General features: G+C 36.5%; 1 protein-coding gene across 4 annotated transcripts; it reads right to left on the bottom strand.

The window, feature by feature from the left end:
- Positions 1-12,074: 12,074 nt before the first annotated feature.
- On the bottom strand, positions 12,075-21,194 carry LOC121322735 (cyclin-L1-like). 4 transcript variants are annotated; one of them, XM_041262985.1, is made up of 11 exons: positions 20,873-21,176; positions 20,486-20,560; positions 19,844-19,953; positions 17,324-17,444; positions 17,047-17,111; positions 14,076-14,175; positions 13,789-13,893; positions 13,536-13,677; positions 13,305-13,419; positions 12,965-13,054; positions 12,075-12,849 (listed from the first exon to the last, which is right to left on the bottom strand). In XM_041262985.1, the coding sequence occupies exons 1-11, from the start codon at positions 21,110-21,112 to the stop codon at positions 12,495-12,497; spliced, it is 1,518 nt and encodes a 505-aa protein (XP_041118919.1). In that variant the 5' UTR covers positions 21,113-21,176; the 3' UTR covers positions 12,075-12,494. The 4 variants fall into 4 exon arrangements, with proteins under 4 accessions (XP_041118919.1, XP_041118922.1, XP_041118923.1 ...); XM_041262988.1 differs by lacking the exons at positions 12,075-12,849; positions 12,965-13,054; positions 13,305-13,419; positions 13,536-13,677; positions 13,789-13,893 and adding an exon at positions 16,782-16,795 and having other exon boundaries at positions 14,088-14,175; positions 20,873-21,194; XM_041262989.1 differs by lacking the exons at positions 12,075-12,849; positions 12,965-13,054; positions 13,305-13,419; ... (1 more) ...; positions 13,789-13,893; positions 14,076-14,175 and adding exons at positions 16,296-16,415; positions 16,782-16,795 and having other exon boundaries at positions 20,873-21,194.
- Positions 21,195-21,961: the final 767 nt, after the last annotated feature.

Here is a 21,961-nt window from a genome sequence, read left to right as displayed (position 1 = left end):
ATCCAATTGAGAATCTGTGGTATGACTTAAAGATTGCTGTACACCAGCAGAACCCATCCAACTTGAAGGAGCTGGAGCAGTTTTGCCTTGAAGAATGGGCAAAAATCCCAGTGGCTAGATGTGCCAAGCTTACAGATACATACCCCAAGAGACTTGCAGCTGTAATTGCTGCAAAAGGTGGCTCTACAAAGTATTGACTTTGGGGGGGTGAATACTTATGCACGCTCAAGTTTTCTGTTTTTTTGTCTTATTTCTTGTTTGTTTTACAATAAAAATATTTTGCATCTTCAAAGTGGTGGGCATGTTGTGTAAATCAAATGATACAAACCCCCAAAAAATCCATTTTAATTCCAGGTTGTAAGGCAACAAAATAGGAAAAATGCCAAGGGGGGGGTCAATACTTTCGCAAGCCACTGTAGGCCCTGTAAAATGGGTTGTAAAACGATAGTCACCAGTTAAACAGGACTCCTTTATTAAGGGTTTCAGGGGTGTAGTTATTCTCTGTGCCTCATCACTGTTACATGAAGGTGGCTTAGTTTCAGTTCTGGCTTCCCAAATGCCACAAAAAACAGGTGCAGCTATTGTGCTGTAATTCTTGGCTAGCGTGTGGAAGAACTGTATTTCTCACACACATTACAGCTGCATTTCTCCCCCTTCCTCCTAGACTGTTTACTTCAAAGCCATTCAGATATAAATGTATTACATAATGCTTCCTGTTAATGAAGCTCTGCGTGACTGTTTAATCTCTGCTGTTCCTGCTGGAGGGGTTTCCAACTTCTGTTTCGTCATAGTTTTTTTTTTTTTTTTTAAAACTCACTGTTACCTGTACTGCAAACCAAAGAATCTGTCAATATTAGGCCTCCTCCACACCCTGTGTCGTGTATGGACACTGAGGCATTTCCATGCCACCACTTGTCATCGTTTGAGAGTTTCTTTTGAGTACTGTAATAAAATACACAGCCGGCATCCCTGAGAAAGTTAAATCGTATCCTTCTGGTATTCAGCAGTGTCACATTGTATTGTTTAGTTGTTTACTACATGCTCTTTGATAGACAGTACGTATTACTCCTGAATCTATGAATTGATAAAACAGTTTAATAGATTTAAAAAAAAAACTCAGAAGAAAAGGACCAAACATATTGAAGGGAGATGTCTGACTTTGTCCTTCACAAATGTACTCACATAGGCCTATAGAAGGTGCACATTTCATCAGAAGATAAAGCTTCCATAACCAGAGCTTTTCATGCTGATTTTACATTTAGTTTAAATGAAATCCTAAAGAATAACTCTGTACTTGCAGGTTCCTCCAGAATTTACCAGTGTTTTATCATCTTGTGCGTCTTGGCTATTTTACTAGCATTGTTTGCTATTGTAAATATTTTAAAAATGTCTTTTTACACAAAAAAAAAAAAAAAAAATGCTTGCTAAGCTGATACTTTGAGGGTTACTTTTATTTAGGGGCCCTTTTATTTACTTTTAAGTACAGATACTCAAACAAAGATGGATTATCCATTTTTTTGTGCACTTAAATCAAAGAGGAAACCACTTTCTTTAAACTGGCTTAGTTGCCAAATAAACAACACCTCACAAGTTATATGCACTAGGCCCCATACTCAAGGCTGTAATCTAAAAAAAATCATCAGAACAGTATTTGTAATGTTGTGAACCACATAAACTATTCAAAGTTTGTATTTACTATTACTATGGAAGCAATCTACTGTATTAGTGAATGGCATAATATGTGCTTCAAGCAACTTCCCAAAAAATGTGCTCAAGCTGCACATACTGGTCACAATTGGCCTCAATAAACAATGCTTTTCTTGTTTTTTCATCAATTTGGTATAAATGTTCTTCATAAAGCTTCAACATTAATGGAACATTTAAATAAAAGCATACATTTAAAGGAGCTTGGGCAGATCCAATGCACAATTGGAGTGCATTTATTTTCATTACATTGATTTAGCGAATTGCAGGTCAGGCATTCTGCAGATCCAAAAATGTCAACAGTCTGGGAAGCCTTTGCAAAGGTCTCAGTATAGGTCTAAATAGGCCTTCACAATTGATAATACTGACTTCTTGTCAAAAATTGTTTTAGAATTTATCTGTATGGTGTCATGTTTTTTTCTTGTCATTGGAATTAATTGCAGTATATCTATGAGTGAGTATTATCAGAACAAGTGGGGAGCCCAACCAACCACCCTACGCAACACCGCCCTAGCACTCTATTACACAACAGTAGAATACGCCTGTTCTATGTAGAGGCAATCAAGCGATGTTAATCATTTCAACACTGCGGTACACTGCCTGCATGCCCTAACTGGAATTGCCCCACCAAACATAAAAAGAACAATAGCAGAAGACAATGACTGTCTAGCACAAGAAACTGACAACCGCCACCCACTACACAAACACAAACATGTTCACGGACACCTGTCCTCAAGGAAGAGCTTTCTCGCCAAGACAGAACTACTAATAACCTCAGAGGAATCTGCCAGAGAGAGCCTCTGGCGATAGGAATGGGAGGAACTTGGGGACAGATCATTAGAATGGAGCGACAGAGGTATTCTACCAGTGGAAGAGATGGGTTCTGGAGGCTCCAATGGCTGGTTGTCCTGGAGATGCCTAAACAGACTTTGAGTGCAGGTTGGGAGAATTAAATCCCTAATGAAAACCTGGGGATAGTGTGAGACGGAGGAGTGTGTTTGCGGAGCATTATAGACAATACAACACCTGCTTTGCTGCCCATTGGCTCCCCAGTGTGCTGCAACAGATTTGGCTTCCTGTACACCTAGGGCAGTAGCATGTGTAGAATTCTGGGAACTATCCATCTAGTTTGTGCCAGAGATTAGAGGAAGATCAGGATTTCTTGGAGTCTACTCTAAACCAGGAGATTTTATTTCTTGTATTAAAAGCATGGATAGAAAAAAACACCATGCTTCAAGCTGTGGTGTCAAAGTTGCATCTTAGTATGTGTAAGCACACAGCCTGCATTATTTGACATCCTGCCAGCTCCATTGAATAGAGGATGTCAGTAAGATGAAATATAATGGGTTTCTTAATCTACATTAACAGTAGGCAACACATGGTCGCCTAAAAAAAATAAAAATAAAGTTGAGTGAACAGACAGAAAGATTGTGTGTGTTTGTTTGGATAATGCTTGAACCCAAAAGAGACAAACGAGGTGTTTGTCCATTTCAAGTACTTGGCCTAACAGATTAAAATTTGTTTCCAATAGCATATGTGCAATTTGTGCTATCTGTTGTGAAAGAGTTGATACGTCTAGTGTTCAACATTTTGAACCCAGATTTGAAAAATCATTTAGTTGTTATGTAGTGAGATGCTTTCAAGAAAGCAGTCAGTGGCATCTCATAAAGATCATCATAGTGTGTTATTATGAGCTATTACAAATCGGATAACAGAAGGAAGATCAAGATAAATTGTGCATTGCATAACACAGAAAGCCATTTACTGATGAATACATAAAAGAAGCATTTCTCAAATACCCTGAGATTAAATTACCTGCCAAATAAAAAAAAGCAAACATTGAAACAAATCCTAGCTTTCTATTCGACTTGGCATCTAAACAAAACTACAGCTGCCAAACCTTTGCCCTTTGGGTCAGGAGCTATAGTTTATTTTCTGTACTCAGAACAAGCTGGCATTTTTTAAATTCCATTTTATCACCTGTTGTTTGTTCATGGTGAATTGTTTTGTCCACAACTGAATACAGGCAAGGGCAGAAATATTATTTTAACCATCTTTAATTGAATCGGTGAAATCAAGCATTGCATTTTTGTATCTTCTGGTTCCAGAGATTCAACTAGCACCACTAAACGACGTAATACTGTTTGCTTTATTGAAGTGGTGTGCAGAGGGTTAATGACTGGAGATAAAGCAGAGTTAAGCAGAGACATATGGAATCCTTGATAAGTGGATAAGTTAAATGGCAACATTATGATATTAGGAAAATCTAAATTACTCCGTGATTTTCTGTTCCTATCTAACAGAGTTTTTGAAGTAACTAATTTACCGGCGTTAATGGGAAAGATTAATTGCAGGATTGGATATTGTATTGAAAAACACATTGACAGAAATGTTATTCATTAATAGTTGATAAGCTCACAGGCATTGTTGGACCTGAGAAATGTAGACATAGACATTACACGGTGCAGTCAGATAGCACAGCATAGGTTATTTGCTCATGTGTGCAAGCTGCATATACAGTGCACACATACTGTTTTTATATGCCTTTTTGTATGGCTTTGTGCGTCTTTGAAAACTATAACGGCCTGTGACTTCAGAACACCCAGTTGGATTAATCTAAAAATAACAAAGTACAATATTTGTATTCGGCTTGAGAATGGTAGCAAATACCCAAAACACTTCATAACCTCTGTGTTGTTTGCTGATGTTCGACAAATACCCTTTTATTTAGCTTGATGCACTTACTCTGAATCTCTTTTCAGAAAGGGTGAGATTTTTCTCTACCCTTGAACGTAAAGTTACCATGTCTGAGAAACTCAATCTGCTGCTGCCTTAAGAACCCAGTGCTTGATCGCAATATTACTGCCAAATGTTCAGCCTGTTGTGGAGCTCTGGAGCGCCAGCTGTCAAAAAGACAGTACTGTCATCAGCTTCAGTTGAGCTTACATTCTGAGCCAATCTGATTTTATTCTTTTATGAATAAAAAACTGATTTCCATGAAGTGGCTCAGATTAATTTTCTCGCTAAAACAGCATAATGCTCAAAAACATGGCAGGCTCAGTGGGAAAACAAGGTTAATACTACAGGATAGAATGTAACATGGACTATAAGAAAGTCAAAGACAGATAATAACCTGGGGGCGGGTCTTATTAGCTTTCAAAGATATGCAGCACAAGTCAAGTGTTGTTTAAATTGTTGCACTTATTATCAGAGAGTCCCAGCCTATTATGAGATGTAATACATTTGCATCCTTACCTGAACTGAGATGTTATTCAAATTGTTGATTTTGAAAAGACTCAAATGAATCTTCTCTGCATTTAAACTATTCTGTGGTAATAATGTTGTGGTTTTACTTTGGTAACAGTAAACAGCACCTCTGCTTTATTACATATGATAGTAGTGAACTTAAACTCGAAAGGAAAGAAAATATGACAATGTTTTCAATAAAATGATGAATAACCAAAAAAAATCTGTTTCCTTGGAATAACTTTTAAGGAACTTTTAAAGTACCCCAAGGAGCAATTATCAGCTATTGTTTCTCCGTACATGTTTAAGCCCCTTTAGATCTTGTTACTTCAGGAAACACTGTTTCTTTAAATTGTGGTGAAGCCCTTGTGCTTTATCTGCATGCCAAGATTCAGCTGTCCTGTAGGCCTTCCCACACCTTCAATTTAGCATGTCACCAAGGCAACCAGAACAATCTTAGCAGTTGTTGACACTTGGATAGCGTAAAAACATACGTAGGTGTTGCTAGCTGGAATGCTGCCTTTTGGCAAGAAGATTTCCAGTAAAGGCAATCCTATAGAAGATTGATGTCATATACGTACTTAACTAAAAAAAAAAAAAAAAGAATTTTCATGCCTATCAAAGTCAACATACATGGGTGTAACTATCATTATTACCTCTTACTATTACATAATCTTCCTTTCTACCCAGAAATTATTTGAAATCTAACTTTATTAAATCAGTTATCTCTAGACACCACCAACAAATTAATAAATTCTGTATATTTCAGTTAAACAAATTATATTCTAAAATCGTATTTTGATATTGTTGACCATTGATTAGCTGTTAGCCATTGCTTCTCTAAGCAATGGTGTGACCTAGTATACTGGGTGACAGAGTTCAAGAATTAAAGTGTCGTCTCTTCAGCAAATACAGAAATGGACTAACCTGTTTAAAACAGGTGTGGCTGAAATGCATGTCCTGCTTGAAATACCTGTGTGACAGCCCTTGATGGACTGATGTATTGACATGTAATGGATATTGATGAATTCATATGGCTCTGTATTCAGCAGGACAGTTTGTGATAGTTCAGGCTTTTCAACTCACAACCCAATGCATTCTGTTAAGTGTAGTCCTGCTTCTCCTAAAGGTAAGAATAGTACCTGAGACAGGTAAAATGTACCAGAATGAATTGGGTTGTGACTTAAAAACCCTGAACTGTCAAAAACTGCCCCAAACTGTCCTGCTGAACACAACTACATCTAACTTGATCAAAAACAATCATCAGAATTGTGAAACCCTTTTAGACTTCATTCCTGATTCAGTGTTACAGATGTTATCATCTTGACAGATTATGGACTGGATCAAAAGAGGGCAGAGGCACTGCAAAACAAATGGCTTTTATCTCTAGAATTTTTTTTTTTCAATGGTGTTTAAAGGAAGAGGCCATATACTGCTGTTAAAATTGGGATTTTAGGCACTATTTATTGGTGATGACAAGAATCATGCAAAATAGTTGCCTTACCAGCTGTGGTATGATGTCATTTGCCAGTGAGAATGTGAGAGTGACAGGTCAGAGGTCCTGCACAGTAAAATTTGTGTTTCTGTGGCTGGCAGCAATCTTGGCTCAAGAGTGGGGGAAGTGCCTGGAGCCAAGATGGCCACCATTTGCACAGCCACATGGTTTTTAAATAAGGTTTTAATGTGCTGTCTTTCTGGGGAGGTTAATTGTCTGATTGATCAGCCCAAGAATGCTACACATACAGTTCCTGGTTAGCTGATCAGACACTTAGCCACATGGAGGAGACAACACACCATGTCAAAGTAACAAAGCAGTGTTTGTTAGCAGTGTAGAGAGAAGACTGGGAGTCATGGAATGTGCTTCCTGTTTAAGCGGTGGGATAGCTGTACTGTTTTGGTTTGCTTGTGTGTTTGTTTAAATCTTTTATTTGAATTGTTATGTAATACAAGTGTGCAGAAGCGCTGAATTGCACTCTTCCGTGTCTGCGTTTGCTATTCCTGCCGCCAGCCAGCCTTGACCGCACACCACGACACCACAGTGAGGTATAACTTTCCAAACGGGGATGCTGCCCAGACACGACCTAAAACAAAGTCTCATATCAAGCACTTCAATTGATCTTTGCAATGGGATTGAAAAGGTTGTAAAGATGAAATCCTTTTAACCCTTTCAGTCCTGAATTATTTTTGTCGAGTTGAAGAATAAACTTGTTTATTTTATTTTATTTTTACATATATTTATACACAACCTTAGACTGGGACTTAGGAGTCCCCCGAGGTTTAAAGTAATTTCTGACTGGATTTGTTAATATACGTGCTACAACCAGGGTTAAAATAAATGGTGCTGGTAAACCTGAAAGCAGTGTTGCCAGTTCCACTTAAAACTGGGCTTTGTTTGTTCCTGGTCGCTTATGTCAAAAGTAAAAAGCATGGCAAATGTTTGTGGTCAATGCATGTATAAAAACTGTAGGTTCCCAGACTAATTGCGCAGCACAAGACTATAACCTTCCAAGTCTGCACACTTGTGCCCCTTTTACACTGGCACACCAGCCAGGTACCCAAGCCAGCCCGGTATGGCTCGGGCACTTTGAGTTGCTTTTACACTGAAGAGCCGACCCAATCAAATTACCTCACGCGTAATGAACGTGACGAGTTGCAGAGCATAGAGAGGAGGCATTTTTTCCTCATGCTTTGTCGTTCAAACATTTGCATGCAGTATGCTCTTTTAAGCCTATCATTAGTAATAATGATAAAAAATAACCATGAAGTCATGACTGAATATGTTGATTATTACAGCTCTATACAAAGATGGACCTTAGTTTTCAGTGTTATTTCATTTATGATTAACTTATTTATGAAGCAACATTAAAGCCACACGGCTTATCTAATGTAAGTGAAAGGAGTTTCATTATTTCTGTGTAAGACTTAACAGGAGGGCCCAAGTTAAATCAAAACATTGACTTGCTTGTCAAATAATTACAAACTGTTAATTATTGTAGTGATTTCGGTTAATGCAGACAGGCGCATCACACAGGGTGAAACCATCCACGCACAGGCGGAGGGCGGGCGCAAACCCGGTACCTCTCGCACTAAAGCATAGCGCCAGTACCAAAACAGCTGGCTCCTTTGCAAGGAGCGTATATCGGGCTTATGTTTTTGTGTATGACTACGTCACCTACCAGCCCTGCTGCTGCCTTCCCTGTGCGCGCTATAGTATGGAGATTCACATTTAGTGAAATCGACAAAAATATAAATACAGTACAAATCCACAAGATTTTAGTTTTATTTTAATCTGTGAAAAGACAACTTCAATGACAGTTTACGTTGAAAAAAGAAACTTTAACATATAAAGATATAAGAGCCCAAAAGTGCAAGTCAGTGTCGTCTTAAAATGAACAGGCGAATCTGAAAATGGGCTGCCCATTTGTATTTCCGTCATACGTTTTTATAGTCGTCATGTTTTGTATTCTCCACCCTTTTAAGATGCTCCCCATTTTCAGTTTCGCCTGCACTTTTTAAGATGACACTGACTTGCACTTTTGGGTCAGCGTAGTTTAACTGAATTTTAAGATTTTAAAAGCTTTGGCAACACCAGTGTCATGCGAATAAAGCTTATTTGAATTTGATATAAAGGCAAAAGCAATAAGGTTATAGATTCACCAGCCTCCCCGCCCATGGCCTGCTTCGGCCCAGAGCCAGATTCAGATATGTTATCGGGCCGGAGGAGGCTCGGGTCGGGTATATTGCCAGTGTAAAAGCACCCGTGAGGGCCTGGGACCCTCACTGGTCGGGTGTCCCAGTGTAAAAGAGGTATTAGCCTCACACCCCTCCCCCAGTTCGCTTCTTCTCACACCGCTGTTGTGCTGAATTTTGCATTAATGTAAGATATGAGCGTACATCTTCGTTTTGTTGAAGTTTGTTCATGTGATTACTTAAGCTATTTATTTATTTATTGACGTGGTTTACTGTGAACTTTCGGTATCACAAATTAAATGTACATTTTGGACATCATCTTAATCTCGGTTCCGCAGGCGAAGGTGGGATGTGAACAGGGACTTCCAGCACTGAGCATGGCACTGATACCACTATGCAAAAGAGTTGGCTCCCTTATAATATATAATTTTGGACTGTCAATTAATGGCAGTTAATAATTTTTTTATACATTTAATATAATCGCACTCTGTCTAGACCCTCTCAACATATCGTCATTCCCTGCAAGACTATTAATATATTCGAGTGCATGCAACGCAGTAAGTGACGTCGTCATTTGAGTGGAAAGTTAGTATCTGAACTGCATTATACTGCTAAAGACGGTAATTGATACTGCACTCGCATTATTATGCAAGTAGTGTATGGAAAAAGGCAAATGATTTATCGTTTACATGATTTTAAATGCGTCTACCTTTCATTTTATTTTCTAAATACATATTTCAAAATTACATGAGTCGTGTAAGGCTAGATGTACTGTATATCTCAAACACATGTATCTTAAGTAGGCCTAATAGCAGAATGGAAAGTAACGACACCACCCTCCCCCATTATAGGTTCTAAAATGTTGGCAAGCGAAATGGGGTATGGCTAGGGTTTTTCTTCTTTTGAGCTTGATTTGAAGAACGAGGTTGCTATGTTTCTCTTAGAAATCTGGCAACCCTGTCTGAAAGCTGTGTTACAAGGCGTGAGCATGCTTTAGCTGGTCTCCCTGTCTTGTGACCTGCTGCTTGGCAGATTTTAAAAGCTCCAAGAAGCCCTTTCATTGTTGTAAAAATAATTTATAGTCCATTACCTTTGGAATGTTGTATTGGCATCAGCAATAATCTTTCTAAAACAGATCATGCAGGCACTGTATTGCATTCTGCAGTTTTTCTTTAGATTCAATGACAAGAAACTTCAGGAACTGTGACTAAGTGTTGTCACATAATGATTTATAAGGAAAGACTGAAGAATTTTAGCATGGCCATATATTACAAGCCACTCCCTGATGTTGGGAGTCAAAATGTATAATTCACAGCAGTGAGAATGTGTGTTGTTTTTTTTTTTTATTGCGGTCTCTGTTGTGAGTAAATTTTACTGTTGCCGTGGCAATGCAAGCTGGTTGTAACAACAAAGATAGTACACATTATTGCAGTTTATTAATCTACCTAGAAATACTTTGATAAGGATGACATGTGAGAGAATGCCTTCACTTGATGTGTAGTCACTTCCCTGAAAAGTAATTACAGCTTATGGCAAGATTGTGTATAACCACAACCAAAAGTGAAAGCTTATGATAAACATAGCATGTCACCACCCCCTCAAACAAAATAACTTAACCCCATTGTTAAAACATATGGTAGTCACTGTTGCAATAACAGTTTCTATGGAAAAACCACTGTGAATCACTGCATAAAAACCATTTTACAAGTTCAGGAATGTTTAAACTTACAAAAAATGCTTACAAAATGTTTAATGCTGAGGACATTTATTGTATTCATTTGTATCTCACCTATAGGCTTCACAGGGTGTTTTACAAAAAAAAAGAAATAAAAAGGAAAAAGGATTTACAAATAGTAAAAAAATACACAGCTGTCATTTCTAGCAGCAGTCATATATTAGCTCTCAGAAATGTATTTAGCAGACAAAGCATTGTGAAACATAACCCATTTTACTCATGTTTTGGTAGCTCAAACTTGATCAGCGATTCCATATCTACCTTAAACTGTATGAGAAATGGGTATGCTTGACTTACTTTTTGTTGAATAGCAGTGCCTAGTTGATCTGATTTTGATAGCTAGTGCATACTGATGTACCAACAGTAAAGCTAGTGCTGCATCACACAAAGCACTGGTGACTGGTATTTGACTGCACTGCAGCACCCCCTTGAGCTTGAATAGCAGCTTAAATGTTATCATCTTGCATCACAGGCTCAGCAGTACTAAAATCCTGCATCTGCCCAGCGCTAACAGAAAAAGGCTACTGGTTCATTTATTTACTCCTATCAGTGCAACAGCTGTGTTCATGCACTTGCAACATGCATATTATGCACCAATTAATTGTATACTATTTAGCAACAACCACTAAAACCTAATTGTTGTGGCTTCCAAGAGGGCATTGGACTCTTAAAAGATTATTGGGTTTGGTACTTAAAAGTTGGATAGCAAAGACCAGTGACAAGGAACTAGAAAATTACTTATACGTGAATGTGATATTCTGTCAATTTTCAACAAATAAACTGCATAATCCTACTACTACTCAAGGTCTGTACCGTTAAACCTAATTTTACTAACAGTAGTCATATATGATTAATCAAATACAAAAATAACTTTAAATTCAAATCTTGATGCATGAAATATTGGGCAGTTTCAATTTTGCTGTTCCAATTATACACTTGTTAAGTTTACAAAATCATGTTGTCTACCCTATATGCTGGATTTCAATCTTTGCACATCACTATTTATCTCAAAGGTCAGTTACTTATTTTTAAGCAGAACTGAATCATTACCTAGACTCAAACTAAGACCCGATCTTATTGCAAGCAGGTAATTTGTTGATTTACTCATTCTAGCTGCAATAGCTAGGGAAACAGCTCAATTACATTTCAATCAAGTAGCTGGTGTACTGGTTTCTGGGCTAAGCGTGTTTTGAAAAGTTTCAAAGTAATGCAAGTGTTCAAGAGGGCAGAAAACACACAGTATTCCAGTTATAATCATGTTTTTTTGTCACCCTCTTGTGGTTACAATATCTTTGCATGTCTATTATGACAAAAAAAGAACCTTAGAAAACCTTAGTAAAGAACCTTCACTTTAAACACCTTCAAAGAGCTGAATGGCAGGAATATGATTTGCCCAAGCCAAACATAGTGAACTTGTGATTAAGGAGGTACTCAAAACAATATACCTCGTTCAATTATTTTGCTCCACGACAAACAGATTTCACTGTACATTTAAAAAATGACTTGTATGAACAGAACACTTCAAGTAGTTCTACAAGACTGATGTAGCCTCATGACTCATGTTTTCTTCCACTTGTTTTAAGGTGTGTATAGTTACATAGCTGTAGTACGTTTATGAACACTGTTTAGTCAGGGACTTTCTAACATTTCCTTAGTTTTAATTTGTTCCCTCGCCCCCAAACAATCTTTCACACTGAAATATTTACTTTTTTTTATTTTTGTAAAAATCAGACAATACACATGTGCAGACTAAAAATCAATGTAACAAATTAACTACAGCTCGAACAGAGAAAGAAGTCTTAAATAAAAGTGTCTGCACCCAGCTGTAAAAATATAAGGTATACTTCTCCAGAAACCCTTTTTTCACTCATCTATACAGTAAACAATTTCTTACAACTGATCATTTGTTACTATCCAGGGTATCGTTTTAACTGTGCAAAACTTTACATTTCCTGAATACAATTTAGAAAATATGCTTTTATAAAAAAATCAAAGCTTTTTATTTTTTTTTTTTTATTACAACACGTTCCATCTTCTACATTGAAAAAAGTAGTCAGAAGTCCTACATTAAACTAAGGTTCAGAATTTTAAGTCAATGTTCTCACAAAACAGCCAACGTTCAACGCCTGTGCCTGCTGTGCCCTGAATGACTGCTGCCATGATGTTTGCTTTTGTGTGTACGATCATAAGATCTAGATCTCTCTCGCCGGTCTCTGTGGTGTCCCCTGTCATGCTTGTGTTTCTTAGCAGTCTCAGACCGGTCTCTGGTCTTGCTGAGAGAACGAGAGCGGCTTCTAGACTTCTTTCTTTTGTGGCTGTGCCTGTTTGAAATCTTGAGGTCATCGTTGCGATGTTTGGATTTGACATGAGGAGACCCATGGTTCTGTAAACGACGAGGAGTAAGACTTCTGCTGGGGGACCTGCTGCGAGATCGTGAGCTGAACGTACCAGAACGGCTTCTTCTGTTATTGTAACTGAAATGTTGAAGGAAAAAAAAAATATTAAAAGTGCAAGACTCAAGAATTAGGTTATGTTGGTTATATAGCGAGCTGCTTTTAACACTGACAAAACTTCTATAGTTTTACTTACTGTCTTCTTGGTGTTCGAGATCGTGACCTTGATCTAGTCCTTGACGGTGTTCTGCTCACACTTCTGCTCCTCTTGCTTTCTTTCCTAAGGCTAGATAACAAAAGGGAGAAACAGAGCTCAGATTTTGTCTGTCACGTATTATATCTTGTTTCTGTCAATTCCTATACTGCATTCATCTAAATTGCAGTATAAAATATACCAAACTACAAGGTCATTGACAATACTTTTACGCGTATCTAAAAGCAGACTATTCTGCAAGCTGTTGAAAGGGACTATAGTACAGATTTTTTTTTTTTAAACTAACTTCCCATTAAAACTAAAACATTTATATAGTACTGACCCATTATGAGGGCTCTTGGAGCTCTGCTGTCTATCGTCTGGCTCCTTTTTGACAGCCTTTGAGTTCTGTGAATTTGGAGACTTCTCATCCAGACTTTTACCCTCTCTTGGTGAACCTGAAAATACAATAAAACAAATTCAATATATACACGACTTCCAAGTGAACAAGCTTAAATGAAGTTGGACACACCACAGCTATGCATCAAGATTAAAGATTATATTCAAAACTTACATGGTTTAGAGCCAGGTGAAAACCCCCCTAATGTTGAAAGAGCTGGCGTTCCATCAGGGTTTAATCCTTTGGCCTTCAGTTTTGCTTCCTGGAGTGAAACTTTTCTCTTTTCAACTTCTTTTTCAAGTAAATCATAGTTAGGCTGTTAAAGAAAAATTACATTAACTTAAAATGTAAAAAATCATCAAGTAGCCCATCCCATTGTTTGTGAAAGACTGACTGATTTAAATCACAATGTCTCATTAAATCTTACCTTTTTCCTTGTGTAAAGTTTTAAAGTGGTTATCGAAATCTCCTTAATCTCATCTTCAGTGGCTCCAAACAGCATAAACCAGTGTGGTTTGGTGGGAAGTGGGATCTAAAATTTAAAAAATGTGATTGAATTTCATTAAAGAAAATAAAATAAAATAAATAAGGCAGTGACAGCCATTTTAGTCCAGGTATCAACCACACCATTAATATAAATTACTTATTTAATGATAACCAAACATGATCTTGAGTGGAAACAGCACCCCAGTACAACAGATGGTCTCAACTCACCTGAAGGGCTCTTGCTGCAAGATAGATGCAGGCACAGGCAATCGTTTCAACTTGAAATCGCACAAACACATTTGTTCGCAGTGTGTCATTCATGTAGTTCCTGAAAAACAATCAAGAAAATCCTGACCTGTTCACTATACCAATTAAATGAAAGCTAAAGGAAAGCATGCATTAAGAAACATGTAACAGCAACTGGAGACTCAATTTAACTTGTCCTTTTTTTCTCTCCACATCCTAGAACATCTGCTTTTATTTGGCTCCAAAACATGCCTCAATTCACTGCATATTCAAGAAAGAAAAAAGATAAACCAACTCAACATACCATCTGTGCAAAACACTGATTAGGAATATGTTATGTTGACTAGATCCATAATGGAATGTGCTTCAAAAAATCCAAAATGTCCAGATGTTCCCAATCAAATGCATATTTAAAACATATTTCCAATAATCTTCAATACCAAGTCTTTCCACTGGTAACTATTTGTGTTATGGGTATGAATCTGATGAAAACTTGCGCAGAGAACCGAGCTACTCATACTTAATAAACCTAAACCCCCACCTAAATTATGGTATAGGCTCACTAGAAATTAGGGATTCTGGACTAAGTTTAATATTACTGCTTAACACTAGAACCACCATGCAGGCCACTGTTACCCATTTTACACTTAATGTTAATTATGCTTCCGTTTTAAGTCATATGTGTATGTCTATTGTTGACTTCCTAAATATATTATTTAAATATCCTGACATCGTTTCACAGCAAGAATCAAAGTGATAAATTTATAGTTCTACCTAGAAGCGCCATGTGGGTCAATGTGATCCATGCATTACGTGTCTTTTTTAATATAACATAAGATGTTCTATTATTTTTGTAAATCAGCAAAGACATGCCCCCTCCTCCCAGCACACGTGTTTGTTTTTTTTATTTCAAGCTTTTGTTTGTAGACAGGCGACTAGACAGATTGCTATGACTGTGGATTTGTCAAGATGCCAACAGTGAAAGGCTAGTTGCTTATTTTTCAATGTACCTGGAAGACAACAATCCTTTGTTTTGTTCCATAAATGCAACTGGGAATATATCAGATGGAAGTATTTAATCTTAATGCATACAGCAAACTGAAACGACAGCTAGGATAACAACGTATGTGCCTAAAATGAAACGTTTTATATATTATTTTTTATATTACTTTTAGAAAAAAACACATTTCGGTTTTACAGGTTTGTATGTACAAGTTTACACAATAGTGTTCAATGGAACTGCGTCCGTGTTTACAACACAGCTAGCAGACGCACACGCTCCTCCAGAGTACAATGCAGCCGTCAAACAGGAAGCAGTGTTGTAATTTCGTTTTATGTAGTATTAGAAACAATGATTTTGGTTCTTTATTTTGTGTACATATACCAGTTTACACCTGTACATGGGTATATGTACATACCTGTTTCTTTTGAAGCGTATTTTATTGTTTTTTCACTGTAAGTCATCCTGTATATGCAGCTCATTATAAAAATGAAGCATTTATGTTTAATTTTCCATTTAAAGTGTTTCTGCAATGTAAATGCTAAATATGATGTTCATGAATACAACTTTTCAGTTGTATCCGATAGTATGTCTTTCATTTTCATAACAAAGCAGTATAAAAATGTATGGGTCAAAGTGATCCACATGGCGGTTCTAGGTAGTTCGAAAATCCAGCAGTTCTAGTATTAAACATATATTTTATTTGGATTAGGACTCCTGTTCGTGCATTTTGAAAGGGCTGGTGTAGTCTTAAATGTTTGCGAACCATTATACAAATTCAGATACATCATCGACAAAGTCATAGAATTTTTTCAGTTAACAAATAGAATTTTCACTCATTTAAAAATTATTCCACAAGGAATAAATGAGAAAACAGGAATCTGAAAATGAATAAAACCTGTGTTAAAACACCAGTCCTTAAAATACAAATTCCTATCAACTGAATCACTGAAGTGTTTACTGGCCAAGTGGACATCTAGGACTGGTTTTACTTTTACATCAACAGAAAAACTTTTGCATTTGCATTTCAAAGAAGGTATGTCTGGCAACATGTCTGAACTTGATCTGTAGATGGCAAAAGAACTGTACAGCTCAAACTACCTTTAAATTGTGTTTTTCAAAATTCAAAAGAAAACCCAACCCAGCCCAAGATGAAGTCTTAGTAAGCAAGATTAAGGGTTCCATTTACAGGACACGCTTACAATCTTCTCTGCTTGAAGACCCAGCTTGTGAGGACTGGAGCCTGGAAAAGATTCCTCAAGACTGTAAGTCACATTTTCCAATACTTATGTAAGAAAAAAATGTAAATATCTACTACTTAACTTTTGTAAAAAAAAAAAAAAAAAAAAAAAAAAAAAAAAAAAAAAAAAAAAAAACTTGGTTAATAGCATAAACTGGTTTTGCAATGTATACTTTTAGTTATTTGTATCTAAATACAAAAACAGTGCTTTTAAATTTCTACATTGCTACTTAAATGAACAATTACACCTGTAAGCAAAAATACAAATCCTTTGACACCCAAGAAAACAAGATGATGTTGCCAGATGAAATAGGACCACTTCAGTGAATCTCGGATGAGAGCTTGCACTGGATTGGCTGGAGAGAAGGGCAGCCAATTGGGAGATTCCTGAGGTCATGTGGTTGAAGGAGCAGAGTTCAGAGGGCAGAGTTCTTTCTATGAGACTTACCATCATGGACTACCCTTTAATTAAAGAGTAGAAAAAAAGGACAAAGTTAAACTGAATTCTTCCTTAAAGTATATATAAAAAATAAAAAAGTCAGGCCATGAAAATATAGAATGGCAAGTTACTGTCAGAAAAAAAAGTCCTTGGGAGATGCACAACTGCAACATTATCAAAGTTAATGCAAACAGACCTTAAAGAACAGCTTGCAACTAACACTGATGAAAATGTCTGGTTAAAATATATACATAGATGGAAAAAGGTAACTTACCAAGCTGTTTGGACGAGGGTTTGATTTTTCTCGCACTCAAGAACTTGAAGGTACATTACAATGATCTGTAATTTAAAAAATTACACCAAAAAATTATACAATTTACATATAAGGAAATTCTGAGTGGGCCCTTTGACAGTTCAAATATTATTGACAATATTTAAAAACTGCTAAAAAATGATAGAACTTATTATAGAACAAATAACCTATATTTAACCCTGAATATCTGCCTAAGAGTTGCTTTAAATTACTGCTGAAATACAATATTTTAACTCACCTTGTGGGGATGCTTCACATGAACACAGAAACCCAGTTCCTTCAGCACTCTCCTCTCTGCTTTGATTACTTGGTTTTTGGTGTTAATGTAGTTCTGATCAAGTATCAATGGGCTTGGTGTCCTATTTTACAAAAAAAAATCACAACTGTTTTGCAAGCACAAAAATTACAACTTGCTCTAGTTCTAGTTTCCCTTTCAACCAACTGAAGGCAGAACCTACTTTTAAACTCCTGTAACTGCATCAGAAGCCTTTGTTTTGTGCTACCCATGTCCATTGTTAATATTTTCATAACTTGGTATCTCCACACATGCAATTAACTTTCACAACATAGCTTTGAACAGTAGCTTAATCTATCTGCAGTACATATTTATTCAGCAAACAATAGAAATAGGTAGTTTAATACCTTTCTGGACATAATCCAGCAAAAAAAAAAAAAAATATTCATTTTCCACATTAATTTCTTAAGGACCAAGTCTGGTACAAACATTTCCGTACACAACCAAAGTTACTATGGAAGTTATAGGAATAATTTAAAATTAAGGAAGCTGTGTGTGTACAATACCCTGTATTGAACTTAAATAAATACATTAATCAGGTTGCAAGTACCAGTACCTCAGATTGTTATTAAGCAAAACAAGCAAAGCAAGTGTTTTGTCTCCAAAACTGTCAAACATTTGTGCCACAATTCCTTGTGACAAGCTTTTACAACTCAAGAATTAAAACTTTATTGCAGGGGAATGACAACACATTTCTACAGCTAATTTCATTTATTTCAAGTTGGCCATCCCACAGACCAATTTTAGTTTGATTTCTGAAGTAAAAATGATTTCACCTTCTGAAATAAGGTCTAAGGCAACATGTCCACTTCTAATTGATTGTAGAACAAAATGAACTGTCTACCCATGAGATGTTTACAACCATAAATAAAATGTCTGAGGCCTCCCACGAAACAGATTCTAAAGTTAAATATACTGCAACAAATGATGGACATTTAAACAAATTAATAACGGTCTCTCAACAGCTCCAATTATAAAATTATTCTCCCACTGAAGAATAATGAAGAACTACGTGTTGACTTGTTCATTTCATAAACATGAGAAGTTCTCACCATATCTTGATTTTATAGTACTTCATTTCTGTGTGTTTTATTTTACAGTATTTCATTTTTTTGCGTTTGGGTTTTATCTTACAATAAGCTTGATGAATTATCAGGCTTAAAATCAAACTGGTTAATGGAATTTAACAATTTTCTTTATTAAAAACTACTGTAAACAAATGTAGGTAAAATACTGACAGATGGAACTGATTTTTTTTTTTCTGAACTTGGTTAACTTCCAAGTAGTATGTTGTTTATTAGTTCTAACTCCTAAAGAACACAACTAACTCCTATATAGTGCATATATCGCTTTGTCATTTAACCTTGCCATTTGTACTGTAAAATGCTTCAAACAAATGAAAAACTGAATTCCTATATGTTCTGCTTCAGATTCAAAATCAAACTGAAATTACCCGGAAAACCACACAATTGTGGACCAGTATAAACGAGGTTATGTTTCTAATACTGTAAAAGCTATGGCATAATGTGTGAAGGTACCATTTGGACAGCAAAGACAAAAGCTTCAAATGAGATAGAGGGGTTTTCGCAGACGCTTTCACCAGCGGCCAACCTGAAAAGTCCCCGATTCCAGTGACCCGTTCTCAGACCACTGGCTTCTCCTTGGGGAATAGCGACACTTCACTCTCACTTCTGCCATGCCGACAGCTTCATCTCTACGTACCATTCCACATCACCCAGGCTTTGGTAAATGTAGCTGGTCGCTGTTAGTTGGTTGCAAGGGAAAAGAGAACTAAAGTTAATACCAAGGTCTTCGTTTACCATGAACAAATTAATAATTTCATGGTAAAGAAACACATGCCATTGTTTTCTAAAAACTGGTTTTCCAACTTAAAACGTGCACAACTTAGAAAGGATCTTTCACCAAGCATCTTTTAAAACAACTGACTCATTTTGAAACAAAAACGTCAGTGCATGTGGAAAGAAAGACAATTTGAAATGTTAAGTCCTCAGCTAATTTAAAATGCATGAAGGCAGCCGACCCTGCCAAAAACGTACATTAAGAATAAAAAGCACTGGGTTGTACTCGTATCGAACACAGCAAACTGAGGAGGTAAGCAGTGAAAATGAATTTTACCAAAATGCAACCCCCCCAAAAAAACTGAAGAAAGTAATTATTTGCTCTCATCGAGTGCAACGACATCAGATCAGACATGTTTTAAGTTACTAAAGATTGAGAATGTCTTAAGTTTGTTTTCTGACATTACCAAGAGAAGCTAAGGGTGCAATTATTTTTTAAAGGAAAAGCATATGTATTATAATGAACACTTTCGGATGCCAAACGGTATTTGGGAGGGAACAAAACACTTTAAAGCCATTAACATTATAATTTCAATAGTTGTTTAATATAAACCTGTAGTGGAAAATGTAAGAGTATTCTTGAACACTTTAGAAAGCATCTCACCTTTTTCCTCTAAGCAGCCTTAAATGATGAAAAACGTTTATCACATCTCTTACTCGGCGTGGTGCTTCTTCAATCTTCGAGGCAAGATTAACACAAGCCATGGCAACAATCTGAAAATAAATTATTTAAATTATCCAAAATGGGTTCCCATGAAGACTATTTATGTTTATGGTATAAACACTGAAAAGCAACCGCAATTTGTACAAAAATTATTCTGACGAGAATACCTGCCAAGTGCCCAAATGCATTATAATACATTATAAATACCTTATGCATGACATCCCCGCGACCAATAATTCTGGACAAATAGAGATAGGACGCGTGTAGACCGAATCCTACTGGTGGATTGGATTACACACCTAATTTATAATCTCCTTTGCCTGCAACCAAGGCCTCTGAATCATTTCACAGTTGAAACTAACAATTTGTCTCTATACCAAAACGCTTACTGGTTTCTTACTATCGTATTTATTCAGTACGTGTGTAGTTTATGGTAATAGTAGTAGTCCACCGATTATTTTGGTACTAGCACCATATTAGCAATACAGTAATCATGGTATGCACAACATGGCGCCGTCTCGACATTGCGTTGGTCATAAAATGTAAAGCAAACATACGGGGCTGTTATATAAAACCACTTACCTCAAAGCTGTGTTTCACAAAGGACTTAGAGTAGAAAAACCGATGAAAAAGAACCTGTCCTGTAGCCATGGCCACCTATAAACAGAAAAAGTAGGAACAAATAAAACATCCTGGAATTCATTTTACACACCATGGCGTCCGCCATTTTGTTTTTGTCATTTTACAATTAATAAACAGGAAAATAAATGTAATTTGACAGAGAAGCTTAACCGGTATCGTATCTATACAATAATTAAACACAATTATCCATGTCAATTATATAATACGTTAATATATATTTTTTTTAAATGTCAATTTGGCTGATATTACTCGAAAAAAAACAAAAACAAAAAAAAAACCGGGAGAATATTTGCATTCCTTTTTCTATTTTACACATTTTCTACATACCTGCGGTAAACGGAGAAGAATGCCAGCGGATTGGATTAGTTCGCAGCCAAGGATGCGGAGGTCGGTCTCGTTGTGGAGGTCGAGGCCATCTGACATAGACGGGGTTGTAGAGAGTCTCTCATCGGGGATAAGCGAGTTGTCAATGGCGAGGAAAACCTCGGAATAAACTCTGTCCCCAATAAGAATGCCTTCATTGTCGGTAGACGAGTTGGTAACACCAGGGTGGCCACCAGACGCCATCTCCACTTGCAAACAACTACACTAACTCTAGTACAGTACACCGGGAGGAAAGGAGACACGCCACCCGTGACGTCAAGGTTGAACAACACTGCGAGCTGGCTCAGCACAGTGTAGTCATCCGCCAAAAAACCCCAGGAAACAAAGAGTACTTATTGCATAGCAATGTGAAGCGAGCAACAATAAGCAACAGCAGCAACTTCCGGCAAAACTTATTTCCGGAAGCGGCATTTTTTTGATAAAAGATAAAAGTCTCTCGTTAATCTCATATAACGGTTGTCTCTAACGCCTGTCAATCAAAGTATATTTTAAAACAACCTTTTATATCAATCTAAGTATATTTTAAATATATATATATATATATATATATATATATATATATATATATATAATTGTTATATTGTAATCTACATTAAATATCTACTTTAAATTGTATTAATTGTATGTGTTATATGTATATGTATATGCATTAAAAATGCAGTGCAATAATTTAATTAAATAAATAAACTTTGTGTACATCAAATTTATTTTATTATTTATTTTCTTTTTATGCACCGATTTTTGCATTATATAATTAATGGTACTAATAAACAACTAACTTTTTCTCTACTATATTAGCTAAAAGTCCCGTATCCAGCACAAAAATATATAGTTTAAACACACATTAAAAGTGGGGTGCAATGTAATGTAGACACACTGGGAGTACAGAAAATGAAGTTACTTACTTAAGATTTACGTCACTGTAATAGCAACACAAATTCTTATGTCAAGTGTCTAATTAAAACAACCACTGTCCCTTAATTTTGAGGTGCTGGGCATAATCTTATTTATTTATTAAAGCAAAACATACTG

The sequence above is a fragment of the Polyodon spathula genome, chromosome 11 (genome assembly GCF_017654505.1).
Source record: "Polyodon spathula isolate WHYD16114869_AA chromosome 11, ASM1765450v1, whole genome shotgun sequence".
NCBI classification, from domain to species: Eukaryota; Metazoa; Chordata; class Actinopteri; order Acipenseriformes; family Polyodontidae; genus Polyodon; species Polyodon spathula.
Note: the sequence above shows the minus strand (reverse complement) of the source record. Positions and strands in the feature narration are given on the sequence as shown.